General features: G+C 46.4%; 1 protein-coding gene across 4 annotated transcripts in view; it reads left to right on the forward strand.

The window, feature by feature from the left end:
• Nucleotides 1–10,814, forward strand: part of PPARGC1B (PPARG coactivator 1 beta) — a 164,428-nt gene that overhangs the window by 119,712 nt on the left and 33,902 nt on the right. For 3 of the 4 annotated variants that reach the window (XM_034960766.3, XM_063604675.1, XM_034960768.3), the window contains one exon: nucleotides 1,325–8,879. The exons of the other annotated variant lie outside the window; for it this stretch is intronic. In XM_034960766.3, the coding sequence (XP_034816657.1) occupies nucleotides 1,325–1,425 (101 nt within the window). In that variant the 3' untranslated portion in view covers nucleotides 1,426–8,879. Of the gene's footprint in view, nucleotides 1–1,324; nucleotides 8,880–10,814 lie in introns of those variants that run through there. 4 annotated transcript variants of the gene reach the window in all.

Genomic DNA, 10,814 nt, shown 5'->3' on the forward strand with positions numbered 1-10,814 from the left:
ATCCAGCCTCCCACGGCCTCTAGGAAGATTCAGTCATGTGCATAGCCAGCTGGCAGAACCGTGGCTACAGTCTCCTTGACTTCACAGGGCCAGCTTCTACCCTGTCCCCTTCAGGGGCATTCCGTGGTGACCCCAGACAAGGCAGCAGCCACCTGGGGACAAGATGATGAAGAAGGACAAAGAAGTACAATGTACGAAAGAATTACTTGGCCAGGCTCAGTGGCTCATGCCTGTAATCCCATCACCTTGGGAGGCTCAGGCAAGAGGATCACTTGAGCCCAGGAGTTCGAGACCAGCTTGGGCAACGTAGTGAAATCCTGTCTCTACAAAAAATATAAAAATTAGCCAGGCATGGTGGCTTGCGCCTATAGTCCCAGCTACTCAGGAGGCAGAGGTGGGAGGATCACCTGAACCCAAGAGGTTGGAGCTGCAGTGAGCCATGATGGCACTACTGCATTCCAGCCTGGGCAACAGAGCAAGACCCTGTCTCAAAAGGAAAGAAAAAAAAAGAAAACACTTACTGGAGAGAATCCAATGCAGCCTTGATGGTACAGGACTGAGTGTCAGTGACCCGGCTGGGTGCCAGGCCAGGCGGCCCTGCCCTTGGCTGCATGTCCATTTATGGGAATCAGTTTCCCAATCTATTAAAAAATTCTAGTGTTGGCTGGGTGCAGTTGCTCACGCCTGTAATCCCAGCACTTTGGGAGGCCAAGGCAGGAAGATCATGAGGTCAAGAGATCGAGACCATCGTGGCCAACATGGTGAAACCCCGTCTCTATTAAAAATACAAAAATTAGCTGGGCGTGGTGGCACGCACCTGTAGTCCCAGCAACTTGGGAGGCTGAGGCAGGAGAATCACTTGAACCCGAGAGGCAGAGGTTGCAGTGAGCTGAGATCACATCCCTGCACTCCAGCCTCGGTGACAGAGCGAGACTGCATCTCAAAAAAAAAAAAAAAAAAAAAAATTCTAGTGTTGTTAGCCCTCCCTTATGTGGCACTGCAGCAGGTTACTAATGGACGAGAAGCTGTTGGGGGAAGTAGAGTTGTAGGGTGTTGGAGCTAGAAAGGCTCTGGAGTGCTCTAGTTTGGGCCTCCAGGTCTCTAGATAGGACAGCCAAGGCCCTGAGACACTGATACCATGGCCAAGATGTCCCAGCAGGATGGCAGGCAGTGCCCACAGTCCAGCGCTCATCCCAGCTCCCCAAGGCCTTGGGCTGCAGCCACTCCACGGTGCCCACTCATAGTGGCAGATTTTTCAACCATCGGTCTTTGTAAGTTGCTCACTGCCTTCCCCTCTTCCCTGCCTCTTCACCCCCATGCCCAGATTCCAATTCAGAAGAGGCCCTTCCTGCGTCAGGGAAAAGCAAGTATGAAGCCATGGATTTTGACAGCTTACTGAAAGAGGCCCAGCAGAGCCTGCATTGATAACAGCCTTAACCCTCGAGGAATACCTCAATACCTCAGACAAGGCCCTTCCAATATGTTTACGTTTTCAAAGAAATCAAGTATATGAGGAGAGCGAGCGAGCGTGAGAGAACACCCGTGAGAGAGACTTGAAACTGCTGTCCTTTTAAAAAAAAAAAATCAATGTTTACATTGAACAAAGCTGCTTCTGTCTGTGAGTTTCCATGGTGTTGACGTTCCACTGCCACATTAGTGTCCTCGCTTCCAACGGGTTGTCCTGGGTGCACCTCGAAGTGCCGGGTCCGTCACCCATCGCCCCTTCCTTCCCAACTGACTTCCTCTCGTAGACTTGCAGCTGTGTTCACCATAACATTTCTTGTCTGTAGTGTGTGATGATGAAATTGTTACTTGTGAATAGAATCAGGACTATAAACTTCATTTTTAATTGAAAAAAAAAGTATATCCTTAAAATAATGTATTTATGGCTCAGATGTACTGTGCCTGGGATTATTGTATTGCTTCCTTGATTTTTTAACTATGCACTGTCATGAGGTGTTTGCCACTGAGCTGCCCTGCTCCCCTTGCCAGATTGCCCTGGAGGTGCTGGGTGGCCGCTAGGCTGGTCTGCAGGAAAGCGCGGCCTGCCGTTTCCAGGCCGTATCTGCCAAGCCCTGCCTTGTCTCTTACTGAGCAAGTTTGGCTCAAATTATAGGAGCCCCCATCTTGTGCCCAGCTCACGCTCCAAGTGTGTGTCTATCCATTTGTACTCAGACCCTTGAGTACCTTGTAAGGAAGGCGGGGCAAGCTGCATCATTCCTGTTTTCCAGGGGAGGCTGGCAGCTCCTCAAGAGGCGAAATGACTGTGGGAGGTCCGGTTACCAGTGAGGAGGCAGAGCGGTGACCCAGACCAGGCCTTCTGGTTCTTGGTCCCGTGCTTCCGTAGTAGCTGGGGTAAAGACACCGTTTCAGGGACTGGTAGAGGTGAGTTCGGCTAAATTGGGCACCGGGCTAGAAGCCTAAGGGCTCATTTTAGGGGTTACATTAGGTGTTGATTCACCAGCATCAGGTGAATTCAAGCCCTGGCATGTGTCTTGGGTGCACCATCAGCTTTGATCCTGAGTGGTCCTGCGGTTTGTCTGTGCCTGTGGACACACTGTCAGAACTTCAGTGACGCCCCTGGTAGCGGTACAGACAGGTGGTCTGGGAGCAGTCATCTTTTTTGGGCCAGCCACCAGCCCATCCTACTCCCTCAGGTAGTCCTTCGTCTTTACCTTGTCCTTGTCTGTAAAGTTGTTTTGGTGGCTGGGGCAGGGGAGCCAGGAGGAGGGAGTGAAGGTTGGGAATAGATAGGACAATCTCCTGGCTCTCCTCCAATTGAGAAAACACTCCAATTGGGCTTTGCTTTAAACTTTGTGTTCTTAAGTGATGTCAAAGCCATTTCCAGCTTAATGTTCTGTGGGTACCTTGGGGGCCATTCATGCAGAGAGCATGGCCAGGCAGGGTATGAGTACATTGTTTCCGATTTCTTTCATACATCAGGGTTCCTTGGGAAATTTTTGTATTTTTTTTTAAGTCCTGCTGCTTTAAAAATTTGAAAGTGGCTCATTAAACTAAACAGGCTAATGTAATTTGTTGCTTATGCCAAGCCTAGACTGTTGAGAATTGACTTTTTTAAAGATTATCAAATACCTCAGTAGGTAAAATGAGCCCATGATCTTCCACTGAGTGGTGAGCATACTCCCAGCCCATGGACAAGGCCGGAAGAGACAGGCTTTAGTAGGGGTAGGGAATTTGAACTGTTGTGTGTCACAGCAGTTGACCTCTCTGGACTCCAATTTCCTTTCCTGTGAAATGAACTGATTAGACATGTTTCAACATTGTTAGCTTCTGCTGAGGCAGTGTCTAGCCCAAGATGGCAAATACATAGCTCATGTGCCACTACTCCCACCTCCTTGACCAATACAGACATAACTAATCAATCACACCACTCAGGTTCCTTGAGCCTGGATGTGCTATAAGAATCCTGAAATCAGTGCTCTGGTAAGTCATTACTAATTGATTAGAGTTCAATCTATTTGACATCTTGGGCTAATCTTTGGAAGGTTTCCAACAATCACACAAAACCATATGCTGGCTGGGTTTCATGCTGGCCTATCCCTGTCTGTGATGTTCCGTTCCATGAGAGAAAACTCCCCTAATGCTATTCCATGGCGTAATACTCCCAATACTATTTTGACGCACACGTCCCCTTGCAGAGGGTGCAGGGGGCAGTAGACGAATGACAGACAGGAACATATTTGGGGAAGGCAGGGCTTAAGAAGATGGACCAAAAAGGGACTTCCCACAGCACAGACCTGATCATTCGGATTTCCTCTTTAGCTATTCACTGCCTAGCACATAGTAGGCACACAATAAATGATTATGGAATGGGATAAAATTTAGATCTTTCTGCTGCCTCCACTAAGTTAAGTCCTGATTTACATCAAGGAGAGAACTGAGATAGGAAAGAACACTAGATTCCAAGTCTGGAGAGTTGGGGGAGTCCAGATTCTACCAAGAATTTCCTTTGTAACTTTGGTAAGTCCCTTTTACTCCCTGGCACCCTGGTGTGCTGAAAGGAGTTGGTCCATATATGATCTCTTAGCCCCTCTTATTTGCTTCTTCCTTGATTGCTCTTGGTCAAAGGGTCAGCCTTGGGCTGGTGATACTTTAGAGTAAAGAAATGGAGAGTTTTAGCAAAGGACCAGTCTGTCCCTCCCTGCTTTGGGGTCAGCTAAAGCTGTCCTTTCATGTCAGATTAACCTAGGACACTTGTAGTTAGCTTAGACGTTGGCCCTTGAGCAGAGACCTGAGCGTGGCATTGGGACATGACATACCTAAAGTCAGGGCTAGGGGATGCTGCCTGCCAAGGGCATCGAGTAGTCTCTACTTGCTATCCCGTACATAAAATGCTACAAGTTCTAAAATTTACCGACCCTGCAGACAACCTCTATCCGAAGGACTCATTCGGTGCTGTGTATTATTTAGGGCAACTCCAAGGTCTATTCAGAAAAACGAGTGAACCTTGGTCTCTTTCCCACCAAACTGAGGAGTAACCCAGAGGGAGCAGCTGCCATTGGCAACCATCTCGTTGTAGCTCTGTCCTAGTGTTTGCTCTTGATGATGTTTACATGTGATCGCCATAAAGCTTGCTGTAGACTGTGTCGATAGCCGCCCGCACAGGGCAGGTCGTACTGTCCGTTTCTGTGCCGTGCTGGTGTTTTCCAAAAATGTCTGATCCAACCACTAAGTGGAATTCTTCCATCTCCTTCCTCAGTCTGTACAAGGCTGAATCAGAATCCCCATTCTCGGGGCCTCTGGTTACCGAAGGAAAATGCATCAAAGAGTTAAAGAATATGAGTGGATGGAGTGCAGCTAAGGCCCCCACCCCTTCTCCGTTACAACTTGCCCCCTCAACCAAAAAGCTGCTTTGAGTCAAAAAGCACCCATAAGATACCTGCATCTGCCTTGAAATCTTGCAGCATGGAGTGTCATAGGTACTCAGGAGAGAGGCAGGGCTTTGCAGGCAGGAGAAGGAAGGGAGGAATGCTCTGAGCTGCAAAGACCCAGTACTCAAGTTCTGACGCGGGAGGAGATGCAGTGAGACATCTTTTGTGGCCTAAAGCCTGTTCCTGTTGGTTTTTTTAGAGTGATTTCTCCTAGACATGTGCAGTAGGCCCACTGGGGCTGCTGTGCAGTGGTGAGTAGAAGGGCAGGGAAGGCATGGACAGCCTGGTCCTTCTGCATGGACAGCTCAGTCCATGGCCCATCCCAGGTGTAGAGTTCAGTTAATCCCATTTGAGCCTGCAGCTTGAGAGATGGCTCATCCTAACTGTGAAGCAAAATCAGCCCCAGAGGATGTATTGATCTGACTCACTGATGTCAAAATTGCAGTATTTTTTTAGCATTTGAGATTTAGCAGCTGCCTTCAGTTTGGGGTTACCCACATCCCAGCATCAGATATGATTAAGGAAAGAAATTGGATGTACAACAGCAAAGAAAGTGAATGTAATGGTTTCACTGGCCAAAGAAGAGGGACCCTGTCATCCCTTACCAATGGGGAAGAAGAAAACTAGTGCATGTGCAATATGTCAAAGTTAGTCCCCTAGTCCCCGAGGTGTTTTTACACACAGATGGGCTCCAGGTCTGCTCGTCAAGTTTGGAGGTACCGGGTAAATGGAGGGGAGCTTCAGAGTTGGAAACCCACATGCATGGATGTGTCCTTGGCCCAGAACCGCCATGGGATGGGGGAGGCCCTGAGCCGGCTACAAGACACCCAGGAAGTAGGCAAAGGCTGACTTGGCATTAAACAATAAAAGCACTTTGAGAAAACCCCAACACTTCAGCCTGGGTCCGTGTTTCTACACTGGAAAATATGAGTCTCCTTTGGCTGTGTGAAGTGCTCTTCTAGAGACTGGGACAGGGAGTTCGGGAATGGGGCTGCTGTCAGGTAGGAGAGAGCAGAGATGCCTTTGGAGATGTCAGCAGCAGGAGAGCCAGTGCTGGGTGCCAACCCTTTGCTGGCCTTTTGTTGGAAGCCCTTGAAACAGGGAGCCATGGGTTTAGATCTTGGTACCTACCTTTACAGAAAGATGAAAACAGCCCAGCTGAGTGAAATGAGTTTGTAGAGTAAGTCACTTAACTATAAGCCATCTCAGAATCAGAAACCCCAATGTTTCTTACTTGCTGTGTGACCTTGGGCCCCTGTTTCCTCATCTACCAAATGAGAATGTTGAATATGAGCATTAAAGTCCCTTTCACCTCTGAGAGGCTCAGATCCCCAACCAGGAGCATTGGGAATCCATCACTCCTCCTTGAAACTGATTCCATTCTCTGACTTGACCCAGCTCCTGTTCAGGGTGAGGGTTCTCTGCAAGAACCAACCAGCAGTAGGTTCAATCCCACTGTGTCCTGGCTGAGTTGCCTTATCCAAGAAGACCAGCTCCCCGGGACAGATCTAAGCCATAGTTTCTAGTGGGGACAGTAAGGAATTAAACCCCCAACTTGGCTAGGTAACGATGTCAAATCTCACATTAACCTTATCTTTGTCCCCACTGGATAGCTGTTAATCCGAATGTTGTGACCATTTGGCTGTTTCTCTCTTGTTCTCAGACAATACTAGCAATACACTTTTTTTTTTTTTTAAAGAAAAATAGCTTAGGCACTTTTCACACATTTCTTTCAAATGATTGTAAAACATATGGGGCAACAGGAGGCATTGATCACGCTGCATATGTTTAGGGCAGCTTTTGTTTTTTGTTTCTTTAATGGTATAGCAGCAGTGACTGAGCCTTCGTGATTCCTGGGGACAGCTTTTCAGATACTCTGTTTCATCAGTATGCTTTGCACATCCGGAAGGAGTACAAAAATCCAACTGCCCGAATTTGGGGCTTGGAAAATAGGTTTTATAGGTGATCGGTCCCTGGGCTGTGCAACAACTCCTCAAAGAGGGGTTTATATAACTAGAACCCCCCTGGGCTGTATTTTTGGTCAAAGGAGTCTCCAAGGCGGCTTACAAAAGCTTCCTTTTTCACTTGACCACCCTTGCTCATTGGTTACTTGTGAAGGGAATTGGTCAGTTTCCACCTCAGCACTTTGCCTTATCAACATGTGGTCGCCATCTAGTGGCCAAAGGTTGTCTCCACCAGCTACCCAGATGGAAGGCAAATAAATCCTTTCGGCCACCCTGCTGTCCATCGTGAACTTTAGGAATGAAATATAATGGCATGAACGAACTGCCTTTGTGTTCAGAGATCAATGCAACACTAGGGTCAGAAGACTCCAGAAGCAGCCACTTAGTAGACTCTCACGCAGAACTGAGAAATGCACTAGCTGTCCTGTGGGCAGAAGAGACAGGAGTGGACCAGGAGAGGTCCAGGTGCCCGGGAAGGGTTTACTGTAACTGCAATACTGGCAGCCCAGCTGCCGACCTTGTTAAGTAAACCTTTGCTGGGTGGTCCGAATTATGCCCTCAAGGCAAGATAAGAAGGTGGGTGTAAGGATTTTGTGGGGGGCCTGGCCATGATCTTTGATATGATCCCCGAATAGCCAAATAGTTTTTTTTGTTCAATTTTTTGTTTCTGTATTTTGTATTTTTAAAATCTTGTCAAATGTTTTTGTGTTAGGAATAAAAAGTCATAAACTATTCCCAACTTTGTTTCTTGAGGGATGTTCTCATTCCAATGGAAACAGGTGGGAAATCTCAAGGGGAGCGTGGACAAGGTGGTATGTGCAGCAGGGGAATAGACTGCTTGGATTTCCAAATGGTTTCTGGGGAAGATGACCATCCAGAAGTCCAGCTTAGTGCAGTCTGCTCTGGAATTCACACCCACCCCCTCGCCTCCTTGTGCCATGTTGTTAGCATTGGCTTGGAGCATCTGCTTCTTCCAGAGGCAGCTGCTAATGTTGAAACCAACACGAGCCCTCTCCCCAACCCCAGGTTTCTAAAGAAGGTGTCTGTAGCCAGCCTTAATCAACTGGGCAAGGTGGTCCCTATGGTCCTTTCCAGCATTTCCAAATCTTGGACTCAAATTATTTTCTCTTGGTGTGACCACACAGCCTAGAGAATTCTGAGCAATAGGAGCCAGGGCTTTCCCTGACTCTGCGACAGGGTCAAACCAAGGAATGGCTAAACCTGTGAGGTTTTGTCATCCCCGGGGGTACTACTGTAGGGGGCATTATTTATTAGGAAGCTTAACAAGGTAACTACAGCCTGAGTGCGTGAGTGTAAGGCTGTGTTTGTGGTGGGTGTGTGTGTGTGTATCTGTGCACACATACACACGTCTGTGCCTGTGTGTGTGTGTTTGTGTGTGTGTGTGTGTGGAATTACATTGATGCATTTATTGAGAAAGGTGCAAGAATTTCACCTACACAGAGGGACACATCTGCTTTGTTATTTATAATAGAAAGCTAAATTTTAATTTTTTAAAGGACACTGCTAATGATTGAGAATCAAGTTTTTAGTTTTGCTATTTTTTTAATTGGTAGAGGATTTTTATATATTTTTTCCATTTTGTTGGGTTGTGTCCTTATTTATATAAATACTTTATCCGTAAGAGGCAAGGAGGAAACCTTCTTTGCTTTTAATTATTGTGGTTGTCATCGTCCCTATTTTATTTCTGGTGTGATTTCTCTGTCTTACCTTCTAAATGAGAAAATGTTTTCTTGTATTTGTACATTGTCAGATTCTATAGTTTCCTAGATAATTTAACCAAATTGCTCTATGTATTATTATTCTGTGAGTATAAAGTTCTATTTTAATGTCTGTAAATACTTCAGAACTGGCTTCTTTTCTCAAACTCCCACTGTGGGGTTATTGTTTACATCACAGAAACTGTAGAATCTCTATGCTCATGTACTGTAAATAGTGAAGTGATCTGCTTATAAATAAACTTAACAAATACACTATGGAGATTAAAAACAAAATATCACCCACAGCTTTGCCCATGTGTGTCTTTCCTTGTTGGTCCTGGGAGCTCATTGAGGGACACTCTGACCACTAAATGGGGAAGAGATTTCAGTTTTCAGTGTCACCTTCTCAGATAAGACCCCGGATGATGTCTGCCCCTCACCTCACCACACTTCTCCCTCCTTCAGAGCACTTTTCACAGTTCATAATATCCATTTGTGCCGGGCACAGGGGCTGAGGTGGGGGATCACTTGAGCCCAGGAGTTCAAGGCCAGCCTGGGCAACATAGTGAGACCCCCATCTCTGAAAAAGTAAAGTAAATAAAATATAATAAATAAATAAAATAACCATTCAGACTCATCTCACATAACAGCTGTTCCATGAACGACTTTTTGCCCTGACTTTTATAAAGCTATACCACTTTCTGAACAAAGACTTCCTTGTTTTGGTATATCAACTTTCACATAAGCACATTGAATAAATGCACTGTAGGAGGTATTTTGGCATTGTGGTTCCAGGCAAAACACTCATCAATTTGTAATTACAAAATGGTTTCTGGTCAGAGGATCTCATAGAGAGCAGGCCTGCATTGTGTGCAGTAATTGAATGAGCTCAGAACATTTTCCTTTATGTACTTCCAGCAAGTAGGGTGAGGAAGTGGCATCTTCCAAGACTCTCAGTTGCGTGCCTGTGTGTTATTTCCTCACGTCTCAAAGGGGTTAGCCTGTGTTTTGCCCTAAAGCTGTTTTTTGTGCTTTAACTTTATTTTTAAATGCTAGACACCCATAAGCCCCAAAGGGTTGAAACATTGGCAAAGAGAATTATATATAAACAAGAACAGGCTGGGCGCGGTGGCTCACATCTGTAATCCCAGCACTTTGGGAGGCTGAGGCGGGCGGATCACCTGAGGTTAGGAGTTCGAGACCAGCCTGGCCAACGTGGTGAAACCCCATCTCTACTAACAATACAAAAATTAGCCCGGCGTGGTGAGGGGCGCCTGTAATCCCAGCTACTCGGGAGGCTGAGGCAGGAGAATCGCTTGAACCCGGGAGGCGGAGGTTGCAGTGACCCAAGGTCGTGGCAACAGAGCCTGGGCAACAGAGCAAGACTCCATCTCAAAATAAATAAATAAAATAAACAAGAACAGGTGCAATGAATGATTACATTTTATGTTATGTGCAAACTATTTTCAGGTTGCTATTTATTACATAAACTCATACAAACTCATACATATATTCTTCTTGTTCAGGTGATTTATTTTCCCCATCTGTAAAAATTGTTTGGATTTCTTTGATTGCAAGGGAACACATCATGATTTTTTCCCATTAAAATTAATAGGAACGTTTCCACTTAGGGGCAGAGTTCTCTGGTGTGATGAGAGTATGTGTGTGATTGAGGGCTCAGTACCTGTTGCCCATCTGTTGTAAGCTTCAGGAGAACAGGCCTGCCTTTCCATTCACTGCAGGGCACCAGCCCCATCAGTCAGGAATTCCTGAGTAGATCCTACCCGTAGTGCAAGGAATAGGATGGCAGATGCAGAGCCTCAAGACCTGCCTTTGGGACCCATCTCTGCCACTTCTGTATTGTGTGAATTGGGCAGACCACCTCCTTGGTCCCTGGTTTTCCCAAATATGAAACAATTTGCTTAGCTGAACTCAAACGTCCTTTATGTTCTTATGTTCTTTAAAAACAACAATAAAACCTGATTTGCAGAAGCAGTATGGTACAAGGAAAATGCTTACAAGCTGGGGTTCTGGGGTTCTGGTGTCAAGCTGCTTGGCTTTTTTTTTTTTTTTTTTTTTTTTTTTTGTGATGGAGTCTCGCTCTTGTTGCCCAGCTGGAGTGCAATGGTGCAATCTCGGCTCACTGGAACCTCTGCCTCCTGGATTCAAGTGATTCTTCTGCCTCAGCCTCCCAAGTAGCTGGGATTACAGGCACCCGCCACCACACCCAGCTAATTTTT

The sequence above is a fragment of the Pan paniscus genome, chromosome 4 (genome assembly GCF_029289425.2).
Source record: "Pan paniscus chromosome 4, NHGRI_mPanPan1-v2.0_pri, whole genome shotgun sequence".
NCBI classification, from domain to species: Eukaryota; Metazoa; Chordata; class Mammalia; order Primates; family Hominidae; genus Pan; species Pan paniscus.